This window comes from Abramis brama (assembly GCF_963993115.1).
Source record: "Abramis brama genome assembly, chromosome: 12".
NCBI classification, from domain to species: Eukaryota; Metazoa; Chordata; class Actinopteri; order Cypriniformes; family Leuciscidae; genus Abramis; species Abramis brama.
In genome coordinates, this window is record NC_139974.1 from 37,071,560 (window position 1) to 37,092,788 (window position 21,229).

At 37.7% G+C, this 21,229-nt stretch overlaps 1 protein-coding gene across 2 annotated transcripts in view; it reads left to right on the top strand.

Annotated features, from left to right (window-relative positions):
• Window positions 1-4,913: 4,913 nt before the first annotated feature.
• The window catches only part of tinagl1 (tubulointerstitial nephritis antigen-like 1), a 38,113-nt gene continuing 21,797 nt past the window's right edge, over window positions 4,914-21,229 (top strand). The window contains exons 1-3 of one of the 2 annotated variants that reach the window (XM_084130335.1): window positions 4,914-5,061; window positions 8,801-9,120; window positions 13,027-13,093. In XM_084130335.1, the coding sequence (XP_083986461.1) occupies window positions 8,811-9,120; window positions 13,027-13,093 (377 nt within the window). In that variant the 5' untranslated portion in view covers window positions 4,914-5,061; window positions 8,801-8,810. The remainder of the gene's footprint in view (window positions 5,062-8,800; window positions 9,121-13,026; window positions 13,094-21,229) is intronic. The other variant, XM_084130336.1, reaches the window with a different exon arrangement.

Genomic DNA, 21,229 nt, shown 5'->3' on the forward strand with positions numbered 1-21,229 from the left:
GTGTGAAAGCACCCTTATACACGTGCCTTAGGAAAAAACATTACTGGTATGCATCTTGAGACAAAACAATGGCACTGACATATTTTAAGATATGTCAGTGCAATTTGCTTTCAGTTAAAACATCTCAAACATGCATTTTAGTCTGGGACTAGGCTTAAGCCTTGTCTGTGAAACTGGTCATAAGACCAGCAAAGCAGCTTAGAGTTTCATAAATGTCATATGGATGAGTAAACTAAATTTTTGGCTGAACTGTCCCTTTAAATGAGAAAGAGAGGATGGTTAAGGTGACAGAAATAACGAGATAAAGCAAGAGTTTGCACACATACAGTTGATGCTGGAAAGGGCAGCATGTCTCAGCATGTGTTAATTACAGTACTATAATACTTTGATCATCAGCCTTGTTGAAGCAATGCATAAAAATGAAAACAACTTGCTGTTTTCTTGTTGTGCAATAGAAGGTGTGCTTGAATGTTGAGTAACCATCAACAAAGATGACAAGTGAGGGTACAAGAGTGCAGAGCCCTTGATGAACCAGCTTGAGAAAACAAACAAATGGGATGAAAGCAGGTACAGGCCTGTTGAAAGTGTGTAAAAATATAATCATACCATTATAAACAAAGGGAAAAACGAAGAAGTGCAGTAAAAGAGTGTAAAAAAGCTTAACATTAACTAGTCAGACAATTATATATAAAAAGAAAGTCTGCAGACTGACCTGCTGAATGATGGGCTAAGGAGAAATTACTCAGAGTTGGTCATGTGACACTTTTTTTCTGCTGAAATAGAGCAGATATTCCTGTAAATCTTTTGCACGTTGTCAGCTCTTTAATGAAAAGATTTCTCAATCAAGCCGGAATCATGAAATTCTCAATTGTGGAGTTCAAACCCAAATTCACATTGTCCACAAAGTATCCAAAAGGAACATTGAACCATTTAAGAATCAAAAAAGATTATAATCAGTAACATTTTGTTCATTCACTTATTTATTTATTTAGGTCTGATCTTATTTAATTCTAAAATGACTCGTTTGTATGATCCATTAGGATTGGTTCCAAATTGTGATATAATTCCAGCAGCATTTGTTTTTTGGCAAGGGGTATTTTTTTCCGATGAGTTTTAAAAATTCCTTGAATGTTAAAATCAGTCATTTAGTTTAATTTTGGAACAAAAAGTCTTTAGGCCGGGTGTTCAGGAAGCAGCTTTAAATGTCAAACCCCAGAATAGCAGTAAGCTAAATAGAAACTGAGAGTCATACGTAATCTCTTATCTTAGTCGTGAGTCTAAAGTAATAAAAGCCACACATCATGAGTAAGCCACAAATAGTCTCTCCAAACAAAGGACGCTCTGAGATAGGTGTGCACTTTGTGCAGTTTAGCTTTTTTATTAAGTTGTTAGCATAGCTGTGACAGCAGAACCTCGGCTAATGCATATTCTGGTGATTTTGTCATAGTTAAAGGGGAAGTCTGTGCCATTAGGGATTGGTAGTAATGACTGTTTTCAAACAGATTTCCCTAAAAACTCCCATAAGTGGTCAGGCAAATGGATACTGTTGTACCCAAACTCACATTATTGGTTGAGTCAATGTTGTTATTTTGGATTGATTGACTGACAAAGAGAGAAATGATTTGATAACGACCCAGAGCCTTAAGGTGATGATACACAGGGCAACTTTTTGAGCAATGTTGCTGGGCAATGTTGCCATCAACGGGCAACCAGATGAGACACAGGGCCCACGACCAATCTAAATGATCCAGATAGAAATGTATTGCCCATTTTCAATGGGAAAGTGCCCAAGCAACAATCGCTCTGCAAGATTGCCCAGGAACATTGCTCAAAAAGTTGCCCTGTGTATCATCACCTTTAGTCTTTCAAAGGAAAACAACCAAAAAACTGTGTACTTATAGGTCAGAGTGATTTTGGTAAGTAAGACGGATTCCTGGATCAATATATTTGTTTGATCCTGGAACAACATTCCTGTCCGAAAATGTAGTCCTAACCCTATCCCTACCCCTAAACCTAACCCAACCATAACTTATCCCTAAAGTCAAAGGGAAATCCTAGGTGAATAACACAGTTGTAGAAGAACCTAACCCTGGTTGTAAGCCTAAACTTGACATAAACTTGTCCCTTCAATCTCATCGGATGATTGGAATGTTGTTGATGTTGATCCTGGAACATGTATAACGTTCACACTATTATTACATGGCTTACATTGAGCTGGGATTGAAGAAAGTATTATTTTGAAGATCTGGCACTGAGAACAAACAGCATATTGTGTTATTTTCTTTTCTATTTAAATCTAGAACTTGAAGATCTAAAATGATGAGTACAGTGTTCATAGGGAGACATGAAATAAAGCCAAATTCCTTTGGATATTTCCATGAGAAAGTTTCAGGACACTTTGAAGCATCCGAGATTGAGTTAGTTGAAACCGTGTCACGAGCTTCTGTCATTTCTGACTCATTTACGGATCTCAGGCTACCGAACGCTTACACATGCCAACAAACACACACACCAGTAGTTGTTAAAGGGGAGCACTGAGAGCCTGTTGTCATGCTGACACATCGCATCTGTTCTGAGGGTCTAATGTGGGTTTCTTCTTCTGAAGGAGACATATTGTCCCAGAATGACTTTACGATGGGCCACATGTTCGACACTTCACCAACTTTCTTTGACACATGCACTATCAGCACAGTTTTTGGGAACTGATTTTTCAGTCTTGATGGAAAACCGACACACAGGTCTTGCATGCCCACACACACTTGTCATGTGTATTATGTGAATCATCATGCATAGTCTCTGAATCACACATCCATGGAGCTCATAAGGCTAATGAAAGGGTGGTAGTGGTCACTCTCAGGGTTATCTCGGCACGGGCGGACACATGCTTCTTTGCTCACATCTGTGGCTAAACGTAAATATGTGGTGGGCTCCCAAACTGACTCATCCACTCAATCAGCTTTAATGTAATGTTACAGAAATATGTAGGAGTTTACTGTATATGACTCACATGAACAAGTCAAACAATACCGCCAGTTTAGGTCAATGCAAGTAGTCACAAGAGGAAGCATGCATTCAGATTTGTGATGTGGAAGTTTTTCTTTTAATCTTTTGTTAATATGGTGTTTAAACTTCTATTTATATGTTTGTTTGTTTTTTGCCAATAGTCAGTGAAAGAGGGTGCTGATTTTGTTCGTCATCCTCAAAAGGTCAAACAAACTTTATTTGAGCTGTTTGATTTTCAGTTTCATCTTAAACATTATACTGAATATACATATTAAACTATATATGTATGTATATGTATGTCACCCCTATGACCACCTATTTAAAAACTATATTTATACAACCATATTTAGTTTTAAAAATAAATATTTTGTTTTAGGGGTAGCACAAATTTAATAAGCCAAATTTAAAAAGAAATAAGATTTTTTTTTTTTTTTATTAAAAGTGGGGAGAAATTTTGCAGTAACAATCTTGCATGCAAAATGTGCAACTTTTTTTCAAAATTAAATTGAGTTGAATTAAATTAAAAATTCAGTGAGTTGACCATCAGTTCAATAGATTTTTGAATTGAAGTTCAATTCGAAATTATGACATTGTATGATTTTAATTGTTCAATTCAGTCAAAAAGGTCACGACCTCTGAGGTAGGACATGACAAAGACATAATTTTTGAGGGGTGGGGTGTTGTGGATTTGAGGTACTGATGTTTGATGCGTTTAAAACAAGTTATGTTCTAAGGTTCATTCTTATGTTATAGTTTATCTAATATTAATTATAATACTGTTTTTTTTTTTTTTTTTTTGTGGTAGTGAAGCAATGAATTTTTGGCCAGGCTGTCATACAGATAAATTATAAACGCATGCAAAAACAAGAGAAAACCAACGAAATATTAATAACTGATTATGCTTTAGTCAATGCTTTTTCCTGTGAGTTTTTTGTTTTTCTATGCACTTTTTGCATTGTATAATAAAACCTGTAGCTGTAATTTTTGCTTTTATTTGCCAAATAATTTGGTCAGGTAAATACCTTAACCAAGTTTAGTGTTTTTTAAATATTTAAAAAATACAACATATTTTCCTTATACAGTATTTTGATCAAACTTGTAGGGTAATTAAAATAAATATCCCCTCCAGACATCACTTTTGGCTTCTACTGTATATTCATGTTATGTCTAATTTTGGAAAGGCACTTCTGATAAACACATTGCAAGAACACTATACAGGAAAAAAAAAAGTTTTCAGCTGTTTATATATCTGGACCAGCGAGGCCATGTACTATAATATATCCTCTTGTCAAAGCTGTAAAGGGCTTGTCAGCTCGTGTTGTAAAGTGAATTGCAACATTTGCATAAATGAGTGTCAAATTGTGTAATCAAGATCAGTTGCCAGGACAATCAGAATGGACATGTGCCTCACAACTCCTGATATTGAGTATTATAAACACAGATATTCCCTCAGTTCTGAGCAATGTTAATATTTTTTAATGTTAATCATTTTTTCCACTTTTTAATTTTTTATTTTTACTCCTGAAAACTTTATTTGAGGTAATCCATCAGTTAGTTGCTTGAATCATAAATGTAGTTGTCCGACTGACCAGCAGGTGGTGATTGAAATAAGTACCTCAGACATGAATGAGCTTTGTGTATAGCTACAGAAATAAAGAAAGAGAGGTTGTATTGTGTTAGACGAATAACACAATGATCTGGGATGTATTAACCAACAGGAAAAGTGTGGCATGGAAAGATATGCGACACAAGCAGTCAAAAACCTCCAGGAAAGGGGTTTAACCTGAAGTAGCTCAGTCTGTGTGTGTGTGTTGTGTCTGGGTGTGTGGGAGGGAGGGAGAAATAGGGACAGAAAGTAAAAGAAGGAGGGAAAAGCAGGAGGGTTGGGTCGGAGGGCTTGTCCTGCCTCTATATAGAGAGTGAATAGAGGCCAGACAGGAGGCTGAAGAGAGTGTGTGTGCGACTGTGTTCACTACTTTGACCTGTAGCTGAAACAGACCTGCTCACATTTTGTTCACTGGATACAACCAGAAGAAGGATTTTATTTCACTAAACAAGGTGGGGGATTTTTGTTTCGTTTCTCCAGCTATTTAAATCCTGTGCTTTTCTGTGTAACCTCCTCCCTCCCTTTCTAATGTGTCAGACAGGTGCGTAGTTACAGTCCAACACTCATTATTCTCTTTACGTGTTCCAATGATGTCGTTTCTTAAAGTAAAAGCAGTTAAAGTTATGAAATGTAAAGCATTTGTACTCATTTTACTTCTACTGCTATTGAATCTAGAATATTCTACATCAGTCTTGAACCTTTTTCAAGCCAATTAAGTGTTGCATTGAAAGCCTAGCCTATAATTATAAAAAAATATATGTTGAATGTTTATATACTTTATTACTTTATTATGATCCTTACATTGCAAAGCCATAAAATAATAATTTTTGATGTACAAAACCATATATTTTTTGCAACACTTTATTTCGTTGGTTCACTTTAGACATTCTACTTGCTATAAGTAACTTTGCAACTACATGTCAACTAACTCTGAGTATTAGTAGACTGTTAGGTTTAGTAGAATAAGTTATGTAGTTGTAAAGTTACTTATAGTTAGCAGAATGTCTAAAGTCGACCATTGAAATAAAGCGTACACTGGTGTCTGTATCCAGTATTACAATACATGTAAATCATAAGTATGTTGTGTCTGATTCAAGCGCTGAACTCTGTGACAGTTCATGAACCTGAGTCACCTCTATGCATGGAAACCTCTAGAAAGTCTCCTCCGTCTGCTATCTAATATTATTTAATCCTGCATGTGAAAGCTTCTTGACCCGCTCTCAAAGTCCAAGCCATGTCATTCTACAATCATAATTGTGTACTTGTTGATCATTTAAATGGAGCTTAAAATTTGTTGGTCAAGCTTTAATTTTTCAAAGTTAAACCTAATGTGAAGATCCATCAGACGAGACTGAGAGGAGGTAATAATACCTGTATTTGTATTTTCGTCTGCTCTGTTTGTTGTATTGAACCACCTGTAGATGTATGTGAGGTTGGAGATATGACTAAGATACTGTATTGTGTTTATCAGCTCATTGGTTGAATGGTGTGATCAAAAGCACTTATGTTAGTCTCGATGAAAGGGATGTGTCAGACGGCAGACTCTCAGTGTAGTTAATGGTGTTTTACTGTCTGCTGCACATCGGATCGTCCTACGGGCTGTTTGTGATGTAAAAGTTAACACGTCTCTACACGCTACACTCCCGCTGTGAGGAAACAGGCGAGCATCAGACAGCTTCCAAAAGCTGAAATATCCAGATCACTGTAGAAGCATCATTACTGATGTTTACTGGACTGATCGCCATGACAGCGGGGTCAAACATTTCTTTCACTCAATGAGTGTCTTAGTAATGGCACTGCGACACTGCTGCCATATGTTTCAGTGTTGAGGCTGAGCTCTGGTCCGCTAAAGGCACAGTCATGCAGAAAACTGCACAGCAGTGGACTTTGTTTCCGGGGCTGTTCTTTGTCTGTATGGGGCACATTGTGCCTGGTGGGATGATTGGGTAATTAATGATGCTTTTTCTGTCATATGCTCGCCTCCTCCTCGTCTTTGTCAAGCTCTCTTCTTTTTAACCCGAGACCACATGGCAGCTTGAGCGCAATTATGTGTGATCTCAAGATATTGTTCTCAGGGAGGAGGATCAGTGAAAGTGAAGTCTTTTGATCAATTAAATGAGGAGGAAGAGGAGGAAGGCCACCCCAAACAATGACTTAAAAAAAAAAAAAAGGCTATTTAACTCTAAAGCCATTTGTTGCTTCTTAAAGAAGTCTCTTTTGCTCACCAAGGCTGCATTCATTTGATTAAAAATACAGTAAAAACTGAAATATTGTGAAATATTATTACAATTTAAAATAACTGTTTTCTATATTATTAAATGTAAAAGTTATCAAAAAACTGAATTTTCAGCATCATTTATCCAGTCTTCAGTGTCACATGATCCTTCAGAAATCATTCTAATAAGTAATATTTATAATATTACAAATTATTTCTGTTTCAAATAAATGCTGTTCATTGAAATTTTCATCATCAAAGAAAAAACCACAGCAAAAACTGTTTTCAGCATTGACATTATCTATCTATCTATCTATCTATCTATCTATCTATCTATCTATCTATCTATCTATCTATCTATCTATCTATCTATCTATCTATCTGTTACACTTTAAGGTGTCATTGTTACAGTGTAATTATATATTTAAGTACTGAGTAATATTAAGCAACTACATGTTACTGTAGGGTTAGAGTAGGATTAGGGTTTGGTTGAGGGTTAGTTGCATGTAATTATGCATAATTTACTGTTATTACTATGGTAAGTACATGTAACATATGTAGCAAGGACACTGTAAAATAAAGTGTTACCGTAATATGTATAATATACATATGCATATTCCTCATGAGGCCCATTTTGTGTAAAAATAAACATGAAAATGTGCTATTTGGTGTAATTTCTTTTTAAAGGACAGCCTTAATAAGAGCTTTACCCTGTATGTGCGACTGCTTTGGTTTTGACTACAGGAAGCTGCTGTTTCCCTAACAATGATAAGTTTTGTCTCCATTAGTTTGATAGTAAATTTTTTCCAGCATGTCAGCAACTGTGTCCTTTCTTGTTCTATGAAGATAAACTGGTCCATTTTCCTTTTAAAATCACTCGTTTTTAAAGTGACATTCATCTTAAACTGACATTTCCATACAAAGCATGATTCCACACAAAGTGACTAAGCAAGAGTGTAAAGTTATAGTAGCTACCATTGGCCTTTTATAGTTTAATCCTCATTTCTCCAAAAATAATTTCAAAGAGAACCAGGTAACTTAACGGATTAGCATCATGAACGCAAAATATCAATTTTTCTGGCACAATAAATAAGCAATTACATCCAGCTTTGGAACATGTTGAATCAAATATGAAGCACATTTCTAGATTTCTGTTTAAATGTAAACACTCCAAGTGGATTATGTAATGTTTTGGTTAATTTTTGTTTTCCACAGACATTTTTTTTGTTCTGCACTACATGTTAACATGATAACTGTGCTGCAAATATCTGTTCACGCACAGCTCAAATATTATAAACGTGACAAAATATCTCAAGTGAGATCAAATATAGACAATGCAGTTAGTGGGCAATGACCTGTGTGCTCTCCTTGGAAAGGATGAGTTTAGTGTTAGACAATATTTACATTGCAGTAGTCACTGCTGTGAGTCTTTCCTGGACAATTTAGCAAGTAAATAAAGACTGATGGACGTCTACAGTAACTTGAGGCCTGAGTCACATGACCGCACCCTTCATGCACACCTCAACATATAGATCAACCCACAGAAGCTCGAGTAGAAGTTTCAATAGAAGTCATGGACAAAAGTCATGATTTTCTAACTTCTGTCTGTGCTCATCTACCGCTGTGCTGTGATTGTGTTTGCAGGATGAGTGCGTTATTAAAATAAGAACAAGGGGAACGTCTGTTTATCAGTGTTGTTTATATTGCAGATTGTTGGCTCTAGGCCTCGAGTTCAGTGTGTTTCAGGAAAGTGCAAAACAAATGATCGCCGTTAGGATTCGCACTCCATTAAAGCTCTGTTTCCAGTATCTGTCATTTCTGTTTTCACTCAAATGTTATTTCTGCTCTAATCATATCTATATCGTTGTTGTTGGTTTTTTTTGCAGCATGATAGAGCATAATGTTGCTTTGAATTCAATTTTGATTTGCAAGTTGACCCTAATGGCTGATGTTTTGCTATATTGATTTCTTTATAGCAGATAAGCAATGTTGAAGCTCTTGATGCTGGCCGCCATTGCAGCGCTCCTCCTGCTGTCAGAAGAGGGAATGGCGGCGAGGACTCAGTCCCGCACTAGGAGAGAACTGGCCGGCCCGCTGCACCGCACGGGGATCCGGGACCCCTTCGGCTCCTACTGCCAGAGGAGAGGAGGCTGCTGCCCCGGCCGAGACGACCAGTGCACTGTCCCGTACCTGGACACCATCTGTTACTGCGACCTGTTCTGCAACCGCACCGTGTCCGACTGTTGTCCTGACTTCTGGAACCACTGCATGGGAATAAATCCTCCATTCCCTCTAAGTAAGTTGAATGAGAACATAAAGAAGACTGTGCTGTTTGTTCTTTTCCATGCAACAAAGAATGGGGACTGAGACTTTCAAATTTCAAAAAGAAATATGCATATTATCGACTGCTTACGCCTATGTATAGCCTCCAGTATAGTATTCTCCCATAGCAGTTACTACTCCCATGGTAGGAGCTAGGGATGTGCCCGAAGCCGAATATACTACGGAGCCCCTAAAGGGACATGGTGAATAAAAAAAACATGAGATAGAAGGAAATATATATATTTCAATGCTTTTGCGTTCTCTCATAATTATAGTTTGGTAATATTATATATAATTTGCAGGCATCAGGGAGCCGTTATCAATATGCGGGGTATTGAAATCGCTTTTGAAATGCACACTCACTTTTTACTTTCACTTTCCATTTCGCAATCACGCATACTCTGTATAGGGAGCAGGGACATCGTCCTGTGAGTCATCTCTCCTTATCTTCCCTATCTCCCAGTCATCCCTCCTTATCTTCAAGTGATAAGTGAAATCTGATGTAGTCTACTGTAATGTAACCGTGTCCCTTTAGGTGCTCTGTAGAATGCGTTATTCCTTTTCTGTGCCTTTCCGAATTCGGATTTAGGCTTTGGGAAGATGCCAATAGTAGCAAAGTCTTTGTCATATTTCTAATAACTGTCAATCACGACTTATATAGTATCAATGTAAAAAAAAACTTCCCCTAATTTAATTTAAAAATTCAAAGGGTTGTTTTACTCACCCTCAAGCCATCCTAGGTGTATATGGCTTTCTACTTTCAGCCGAACACAATCAAAGTTATATAAAAAAATATCCTGGCTCTTCCAAGCTTTATAATAGGAGTGAAGGGTACCTGAGATTTTATACACAAAAAAGCACATCCATCCATCATAAAAATAATCCATATGGCTCCAGGGTATTAATAAAGGCCTTCTGAAGCAAAACAAAGCGTTTTTGTAAGAAAAATATCCTTATTTATAACTTTATAAACTATAATCACTGGTCAGTCGAGTTTCGGGTCATAGGTCACTCTTGGCTATGGCCTTCTGAGTGAACTGAGTTTCTTTGAAAGCGATTTTCATAGAACTAGAACTCGAATTCATGAGCAAAACATTCACACCACTTCTGTGAACTAGATGAATTGATTCATTGAATGATTTGTTCATCATGTTCATGCTGGTTCTCTCGTGAGCATATCTAGGGCCAATATCAAGATTTTCAGGCAATAACAACTTAAATTTTAGTATGTTCCTCAAACAAAGCTATCATATCGTAATCCTGAAGATTTGAAATATGGTGTGTGAGTCGCACAGACTACTTTTTTTGATTCCTAGACAACCAGTCAGAAGCAACAATGACATAATTTTTCATAATTTTATTTAAAAGTCCAATAATGTTTTAGTTTCCTCCATGACAAAAGACATACAATCATGTTCTCCTATAGAAAGGATATGTGGTTGGGCATTAGTCACAAATCAAATCCATCGGTATGCAAAGAGAAAATTTTTGGCCCCCAGCCAATGTTTGAAGTCTACGCCGTTAAGAAAAGGTTAGTTATAGTTTCTAGAAACATGATGGGAAACCAAGTCCACATTCTTCCCTGTTAATGTTTTCCTGCAGTTCTTGCTTCATGGTCCTCACTGGTAGTGGTGTTAAATATTCAGTCATGAACCTAATGAGGGGAAGGGAACAGTGGCATTCCCATGAAAAGAGCAGGATGGGGAGCGGAAGGCAGGGAGCAGTTGAATGGAGGTCAGCAGAAAGAATGCCTGTAATGTACGAGGAGGGAAGGGAGGGATCACAACAGGTATGTGTGTTTGCCAAAGGAGCGACAGTCATGTGACATGTCTATAGGGCAGGTATGACTTCACGGATCACAGCTCAGCATTACTCAGACTAGGAGAGATGCTAAATCTCAGTAAATGTTTTCTCTGGAAAAGCCACTTTCATTTACAGTTAAAATAACATCTGATAGTTCATGCTTCCTGTGCTTTGAAGAACTTAGGGCTAAAGCGTGACCTTTTAAATCTTTTAAAAACATCTACCTGTAATTTTACAGATGAACAAAAAATAAACCAAATAAACGCAAGTGATTTTTTTAGTAATGTTTGCAATTTGTGTGTGGACCAATAATAAGAACATAAACATGCTACAAGAACACACAGTCCCGAACTCTTCCCTAGTGTCTTCCTGAACTTTGCTGTCAAAGGAAGCAAACAGGAAATGTCACGTATCACACTTTTTGTGAGGGCCCTCTAAAAAAATCGGCTCTGGTAAAACATGCATATAATATTTGTGATATATGAGTTATGAATTCTCGGCCACGATTTATGAATTATCTGCCCGTGTTTCCTCATTTTAGATCAATTGTGACCATGTTTTATTAAAAAGTTATGGGGAAAACTAGCTATTGTGGACATGAATTAAGAATTCGTTCATATGACTTATTAATTTGTTCCCAGACAACGATTTAACTAAATCAAAGGGACGAATTCGTTCAACGTGGCCATGATTTACCTAATGACTTCTTAACCCCGTCTACGGTTTCCACAGAAGTTTCAAGCCCTCCTCCCATCTTTCAATATTTGTTATGTAACTCTATTTTGTGCTGCTAATGGTGCAGAAATCACACACTTCACTTCAAGACAGAGTTGTAACCACTATAGACACTGAGAGGGACAAGTGTATTAAAGCGTATTAACGCTGGAAGTGTGTATGGTAAGATGTGAGTAGCTAAACCAGAGATGGTCTTATTATTGTGGCTCTACCATTGGAGAAAGTGTAATGGCTAACGTGGATCACGTGTGCCTTGATAACCAATCACATTACAGCATTGACGTCATTGACTTTCGTTAAGAGTTGTGCGACGTTACGTTTTTTTGGGGGTTTTTTTTGCTAACCTTGCAGTCTTTCCTTCAAGTGGCTTTGACTAAAAGCGTATCTGAAAACAGTTTCACAATAGAAATGTTAAATGACTGACAGTAATATCCAGTGATGCAAACTACTCAACTTTAATGAAATCTTGCCGTTTTGAATTGAAAATATGCTATAATTTACTTGATTCATGTCATTTATAACTTAATGTGACGAGACAAGACACATTTTGCGTTTTCGACATTTCAGAGACACAAATAAGAGTGAATGTGTGCATACTTTAAAAAAATCAATGTGTTTAAATAAAAAAGTTACATTTATTAGGGCTAATTCACAACTACAATTAGGCCTAGAAATTCTTTTTCAATTTTTATTCCCTTTTCTTTATTCCTTTAAACCTCTTTCAATCCTTTAATCAGTTAATTCCTTTAAATATAAGACCCCTGCCAACATTCAAGACATGGTTAAGGCCTTGCTTACTAGCATTGAGACTGTATGCGCGTGTCTGTTTCTGTGTTAAAAGGTGATAGTTGGATGTAACTGTCCAGCATATGCACACGCTCCTCTTAAGTGTATACTTACTTACTGTAGTTTGTAGTTGTACTTGGTGTATTAGGAGAAGAGGAAAGATGGCCTGCCCACTTCCAGACAGGCAATGTGGAAACCTCTGATTAAACTCGTCAAGGCATGACGACAGCAAAGTCTCTGGGAAAGCCAAGGAAACATTCCTCTGCCGGGCACTGAGGTCTACATCAGACATAAATGAAAGAAAGATCTTTCTTGAAGCTTTCCTGTAGCTCAAACAGTAGAGCGTTGACGCTTGCAATGATAAAGGTCATGGGTTCGATACCCAGGGAAAGCTGATTAGAATGTAAATGTGTACCTTGAAATGCAATGTAAGGCGCTTTGGATAAAAGCGTCTGCCAAATGCATAAAATGCAAATGTATAGTATGTGTGTAGTAGTTAGCCACTGTTCTTCCACCTGCAGATTGATTCATAATCATGGTTGTTTGTTGATTTCAGGTTCTTGTGAAAGGAATGGCCAAAGGTTTCACTCAGGAGCAACATACAAAGAGAACTGTAATTTATGGTGAGTTTGAACTCTGCATATCATCTCTCTCTCTCTCTCTCTCTCTCTCTCTAGTATTTTCATAGCACAGACAACACAGCCTTTCCAAGGGCACTGTGGATCTCTCAATCCCAGGCCATTGTTGGCTGCATCACCACACATGTTGGCAGGGTTTATCAGTCTCGACTGGTCAGGACAGTGGGACCCCTCGGGTCCTGGAAAGATTATACACATTCCTAAACTCCCGCAGATCCATACATGTGCTTCACCTTCAGTGACCTTGTGATCCTGACAGTGTGAGCAGTACAAACACACCGCAGGATCATGTACAGCACATATACATCCATAATATTTACCGCGTGTCTCTCTCCCTACAATAAGACCCCTCGCTAATAGGATTATTTCTCCTCATAGAATCTAATCCATCGCACCAGCCACAGTCGAAGCACATTCCCTTCCACTGTTTGAGGAGTCAGTGGACACATAAACCTTCTTGGTTAATGACCAATATGTAGGAATACATCATTTTGTTTGCTACAGAATATAAATTAGTAAACAATCTGCTTTGGCTGTAAAATAAAATAAACAATTTTTTTTATTGGTGATGGATTGTATGTTTGTTTTGCGTGAAGAGGCAGTTATTCGCACTAAAGCTGACGGACTGAACTCTTCATGCGTGCTACAAAACCTCCAGCTGAGATCTGCTGTGAAAATTACTGATAATTGGTGAACGATTCCACACATCTCTCCAGTACAAGTCAACAAGCTGCTTACATCTAAAACACTCGCTTGTCAGCTACCCATACATGCAAAAAATATATATAAAAAAAATAAATAAAAAAAATTAAATTAAATTAAATTAAATTAATTTAAATTAAATATAAAAAATTTAAATATATATAAAAAAATAGGCACAGTTGGAAATATGTAAAAATTGAGATTATTGTAGTACATTTATCAAGAAAATACTATTTCAGTCTTTCTACTTCAATATGTTGTTGATGTTTAATTTAATGTGTTACTTGCCATTTCTTTTGCAATTATTTGTGAAATTTACTAGCAATTTCTGAGTGAAATTAAAAATGATTTTATTGTGAAAAAAAAATTCTATAAAATCACAATTATGAAGTCACATTTGCAAGAAATAAAAATCACCTTATTTTTCAGCCTTATTTTTAAGCAATGAATGTTGTCATCTGCTTCAGTTATTTTATCTGTACAAAACAACTTGTTATGCTTCATAATACTGCATTTCTTACCATATTATTTTAATGTATTATCATAATTATACAGTATACAAAGGTTACTGCACTTTTTAAATTTTCTAGTTACTTACCAATAGCAGCTAAAGTATCAGAAGTCTCACACATTCACTGAAAATAGCTGACTTAAGATGGATAGTATTTAATGGTTTAAAAGCGTCTTATCTTCCATTGTCATAAAGTGCTGTTGCACTATCTTTTGTGAGAAACTAGTGATGGTTAGACAAAACAGAAAAGCAGGAATTCCTTACCCCAATGCCAAAGCTTTTTCACACAGCAGTGATATGAGTATTGTCTCTGGGAATATGTGGTGTGTGGCGTCGTCTCCAGTTTTGCTTGTTTTCGGTGTGGCGTGTGCACGTGGTCGTCACATATTGCATATATCTGTTTGTGGCAGGGGTGAAGTTTACCTGTTTCTGTATAAGTGTTGGGGGGGGGGGGGGGGGGGGGGGTAAATCATTACAAGTAACTTGAGTTACATAATCAGATTACTCTTCAGATTAAAGTATAACGAGCAAAATAATGCATTACTTTTAAATTCACAACAAAATATCTGAGTTACTTTTTCAAATAAATAACGCAAGTTATTTTGTTTTCTTATTTATTGACCTCTACTGTACAGACGTGAATTCGCATTTCCTTCAGCATGAGGCTTATTAATTTCACGTTTGGTGTGAAAGGGCCTTTACATTTGCAAAATAAATTAGCTTTTGTTTTGTTGTTATTGAAACACAAACAAGCAAGCCCAGCCCAGGTGAGAACAAGTAACGCAAAAGTATCGTAACGCATTACCTTCAATTAGTTAGTAACTTTTTTCAGAAAGTAGTGCAATATTGCAATGCATTACTTTTAAAAGTAACTCCCTAACACTGTATATTTTAGTATATATTACGACGTAAATATGGGAGCCGTCAATCCTTGCGATGCCCTGGTGCTTTCCTACTTACCACTGTACATACAGCAGGGATAGGCAACTCCGGTCCTGGAGGGCCACTGTCCTGCAGAGTTTAGCTTTAGCCCTGATAAAAACTCACCTGCCTGTATCTATCTAGTAATCCTGAAAAGATTGATTGCCTTGTTCAGGTGTGTTTAATTAGGGTTGGAGCTAAACTCTGCAGGACAGTGGCCCTCCAGGACCGGAGTTGCCTATCCCTGACATACAGGGTCAGGTTGATAAAACATAATCTTTGTTAAATTTGACTTTAAAATTTAATCTTTAGTTAATAATTGTACCTTGATGTTTTAATAGTTTTTCTGGGCAACAAGACAAACAAATCCAAATTTGCCATGAAGGAATTTTAATGTGAGGATTTTTTCACAGCCTCAGCATGTAAAAAAGTACTCCGAAATGCTCATGTTTTGCTTTCTGCTTGTAGATGTGTTTGTGTTTGTATGTCTGACTCAGAGTGTTGTTAATTGTTTATGGTAGTTTGGCGTGACGGTGCTTTCTGTGATCACACCAACCACAGTCCTCCTGGCATTGCCACGTTATCTTGCCTCTTTTCAGCTCTGATTTTATCAGGATCTTTTCCACGTTCTCCTGCTTCCTGTGGTGATAAAGATAGATGAAATACTGGCTGCCGTCCCAGTTGAGCTGTTGCTCCCTCTGGTTCACATTCACCTCTGTAATCCTGAGATTTCCTGAGTTCAAGCCTCACTGGACTGTGCCGTAGGTTTAGCGTGTATCGGCCGCAGACGCAGCGGCTCCTGTAGGATCTGTCCTTCAGTCAGTGATGGGATGAGCAGCGTAACCACATCTCTCTCGCCCTTTCTCTCTCACAAACACCTGGATGTAATGTCTCATTAGTCTCTGTTGGCACTCTCAGTGTAAATGTTACAGCCATAAGCATTGCGATCTTTGTAGTTACTGAGAGGAACGTGAAATATTAATAATTTGTCAGTAATCCAAAGCCTTTTATCCAAGGTAACCTGCAGCTCACAACCTCACAATTCTTTTGTAGATTTATTTTAGAAATGTTTTAAAACTATATATGCTATGATAGAGGGATAGTTCACCCAAAAATTGTCATTAATTATTCACCCTCATGTCGTTCCAAACTCGTAAGCCTTTTGTTCATCTTTGGAACACAAATGAAGATTTTTTTGATGAAATCTGAGCGATTTCTATCCCTCCATTGACAGCAATGCAACTACCACTTTGTTTACGCTTAAAGGAGTCATGACCTGTAATTTTCACTTTTCCACGACAAAAAATGTATTTTATGATTGCCTAACGATTATACACTGGCCGGGAAGCCGATATTTAAAAGTGAAGCGTTTGTTTACCCCTGGGTTCGTCAACCAGCCCACGTGCACGCGCACTCAAATACGTGATGTTAATTCCTGCGTCAAGTCGGCGCAGGATATACCATATATGGACACCGCAGACCTATGCTGCAGGAAGCCCGCCCTGCCCCTCTCCCCCTCATATTCAGTCGAGCGCCGCCATTACTGAATTCCGATTCGAAGTACGCACTCGACCGTGAAAGATGCAGAAACGTTCACAACTTGCGCCATGATGTCATTTTGGAATGATATGCTGAAGCGTTACCTGCGGTGTCAACCCCCCTCCTTCCTGCCACCAATCAACGCGCCCCTCATTTGCATTATTACAATGACCGTCCACGACAGCCAAAATATCGCATCAGATCTCGCAAGACAATAATGCCTTCAGAAATAAGGGTCAGAGGAGCTCTGTTTATTTTTTTTCAACTTTTTTTCAACTTTTTTTTTTTAGAAGGGCCTGAAAGACTATAATAGAGCGTGGATATCCAAGGTAATACTAGGTTATGACTCCTTTAAAATCCATATGAATTGAGCGGTTTAGTCAAAATTTCCTGAAGAGACACAATCGCTTTATATGATTCTTAAGATTGAATTTAGGCTTTTATTCACATTTAAAGATTGATCAGCGCACACATGAGTTGTGGTAAACTTAAGCTCAAGCATGTTCACTTGAAGTGTGAGAACCAGTGAGGTTCATTCTCGTGTTACGCATCACGTTTGAGCTTCTGCAAGAACCAATGAGGTTCGTTCTCGTGTTACGCATCACGTTTGAGCTTCTGCAAGAACCAATGAGGTTCATTCTTGTGTTACGCATCACGTTTGAGCTTCTGCAAGAACCAATGAGGTTTGTTCTCGTGCATCAAGCAGGTTCGGTTGGGCTTCTGTTTATGTTCTCTGATCTAAGTTTAATCGTGAATAAAAGCCTAAATTTAATTTGTTCATCATATAAAGCGATCGAGTCTTCAGAATATTTGGTCTGAACCGCTCAATTCATATGGATTAGTTTTACGATCTCTTTATGAACTTTTTGAAGCTTCAGTGGTAGTTGCGTAGCTGTCAATGGAGGGACAGAAATCTCTCAGATTTCATCAAAAAGATCTTCATTTGTGTTCCGAAGATGAAGTAACTATTGACAGAATTTTCATTTCCGGGTGAACCCCTTTAAATTATCTTGCTTTAAGGATTTACATATTTTTACTGGATGTATTTGTAAATGTATATATGTTTTTGCAGACAGTTTTATCAATCTAAATCTCTTTTTTTCATGCCGTATCTATATGAGCCACCTGCTGGAACCCATACATTAAACCTGCTGGCACCTTTTAGAGATTACTATGAAATGTAAACACAGAGAAAGCACATACATTTGTTTGCTCAGTAACGGAGGGCATGTCAGAGAGCGCCAGGCTTGTTGATTCAGATCCCGATTTGAGCATTACAGTGAAGCATGACAGAATGGGAAACTCGGCTTCCTGCTGACAACAGGTCACTTGACACTTTTGCACTCTGAAGACCTTTTGTAACTTTCAGCCAGTAAGTGTGCACTGGTATGTGAATTTATGTCTCAATCTGAAGTGTGAAGCTTTAGCGCAAGGACTTTCAATGTGTGTCACCTGACAGAAAGAAGAAAACGAATTCTGCAACTAGAATTTTACTGAGGAAGAATGTGATTGTGAAACCCATATCTACATTGCTAGGGTGTTTGAGGTGGTTGCTAGCTCATTGCCTACTGACTCAAATAAAATAAAATAAAATGATATGTTTGAGGGAATATGTTTTCCCACTATTTTATTGTCTGCAAGGCAAAATAATAGCAAACCTTTGCATGCCACACACATTTATTTCATTCATGTGCATAGTTGGACGGATGCTCAAATTTAAAAAAATTATGCTATTTTAAAAAGGCTTCTAATTTTCTCCTACAATAGGTTTACATGCATCCAAGGTCAAAAAACACTTTAATTTTCTCATAATATACTTTGCATACATTTCTCACAGTGTCTGAAACGGTTCGATAAAGGATTCGGTCTCTCTAAACCCCTCCTTTCCGAGAGCCTGCTCTCATACCTGTCAACCCTCCCGTTTTTCCCGAGATTCTCCCGTATTTTACCTTGCTATCCCGCTATCATCCCGTTTAAATGTTTTCCCGTATTTCTCCCGTATTTTTAATCTTTCTATAAAATGTTTTATTTTTTATTTTTTAAATCCCACTGGGCGCAAACCAGTTAAGCGGAAATCCCGCCCTGCAGTTAATTTCATTGGTTAAGGTTACAAGGTTATCAGAAGGCGTAGGCAATCAGAATTTCCCTTTATTTTCAAATCCCAATCTTGACAGGTATGTGCTCTACTCTGATTGGTCAGATGGCCCAGTCTGTTGTGATTGGTCGACCGCTAACAGCGCATGTTGGAAACTAAGCGCCTATTACCATATCTGAATTTCAGCTCTTCCTCAGCACTTGATACACGGTGATATGAACTGTAAAGATGGCATCGGTTTTACCGTATCAAGTCTTCAACCTTTGGAAGTGCATTATAGTGGGTTTGCAGCTCAGAAAACAGCGTCTTCTTGACATGTCGACAACATGCTACAACTACAGTGTTTGAGGGCGAGGCCAATGAAGACCATAGGCTGGCATTATGCAAATTTGTTGAACTTTGCAGACCTTTTACATTCACACACAACATGAAAGGTAGTATCTGATAAAAGCATAATGGGGCACTTTAATTCTACTCTCCTCCTCGTGACTCTCTAGTAAAGCCTCAGCAGCAGCTCTGCTCTTCCTCTTTTAATCCATGTTCCTCTCATACGTCAAGCCTATTGAACCTCCTCTCCTCACTCAGACTGACTAAAAATGGATGTTTCTTCAAGAGCTGCAGCCTTAAAAGGCTCACAGGCCTCTCTCACACACTCTCTCGCTCATTTCATTCCTTTGTTTTGTGTCTCAAATGTAGAATATGTCTGAACAACTTCATTGGTTTGACGTCTGTCTACATTTCCCTTCTCTGTTTTAAACACTTATATAAACACACCATGTTGTTTATTATTCTAAAAGTTAATCTTAAAGTTACTTCAGTGCTCAGAAACGCCACTGTCGGTGGAAGGAACAATGAGGGGTTTTGGGAAGTCAGGGACTGTCACTTTCCACAAATATTTTAAACAGTTTGCATCCTGTAACAAACCCTTCCTCGCGGGTCAATATGACCCGAAGCCCTAAAATGTATTTATTTATTTTTATTTTTTGTCACGAAAGCTTATATAATTTTATATTGATAATATTTTTTCTATTTTTTAATGCAATTTTTTTGGAGATTTTTTTAAATGACTAGATTTTATCAATAAATGATATAATTTAAGCACATTCTTCACATTCTTTCGACTGAAATTCAAAATAACTCTCCAAATACATGCATAACCAGCTCAAAATATCTCGCGTTGGTGTCTCTGACCTCTTTATAGCTCTATATGGAGCAAATGAGCTGTTCCTCTGGGTCCTAAAGTCAGTTCTTGAGTTTATCTGTGCATGATGCATTCAGATATGCATGTAGATATTATAAAACCCTTTTTTTTTGGTAGTCCAGTTTTAATTTTAAGGATTTTTTAGTTTTTTCTATGTATACTGAAGCATTCCTCGCATTCCATTCATTCCTAATGGGGTCAAATTGACCCACGAGGGAAGGATTTGTTACTTTTTTTTATTACAACCACATAAGCGAGGGAAGGATGAGGGAACACATAACATGTTTGTATCCCACGCTTAAAATTGTGACCTCCAAAGACATCTTAAAGGGTCACGACACCCCCCTCTTTCAGCTCAAGTCTAGCTCACAATCTTTTTGAAAAATGCAACTTAATTGGGCGTGGTGGCTGTGAGAAGAAGGGAGGGGAGTGGGTGTGGTGTGGCACGGCAGGGGAGAGGGGGGACTGTCATCGCCAGTGGCCCATGCATGCATATCGACTGTCACTAAAAATCAGTGGTAACACGTGAGGAAATGCTAGATTTTTTTATAGCTGGCAAAGTTATAGTCTAATTAAATACACTGATACCTTATAATTGTGTTTAAAACATATAAATGCACATGTATGTATAATTATGTCATTATAAAATATATATTTGTTTATATACACACTATAAATGCATATATTTGAAAATAAAATAAAAATTCGCTTAAAAAAAAAACGTTCCGTACATAGCCTAGATCTACGCGCCCCCTAAACCCACATAATAAAGATGGACAGTGACATAGAAATTTGCACAAATTATGCATACGTTCCATACAATTGAGGTATTATCGAAATATCTAAATTTTAATAACGAGTGATTATTTAACAAAAGGCAAGTAAAACGGTCAGGGTTACATTTTAGACACACACACACCTCTGAAGCGATAGAAAACGCATCACTCGCAAGACGAAACTTGTATTGGTGTACAAGGTCGAAGTCCAACATTCTCCTGTTGAATGGTTGCTACACACACATTAGATGTGTCCGTGGTTGATGGCCAACCAGCCGCCCGCAGTCAGAGTCCAGCCCTGGCAGCATCGCGAGGAAAGATGCACTGGAACTTTTGCACCATGAAAACAAACGCGCGTCCCATCATTGCCTCTCTC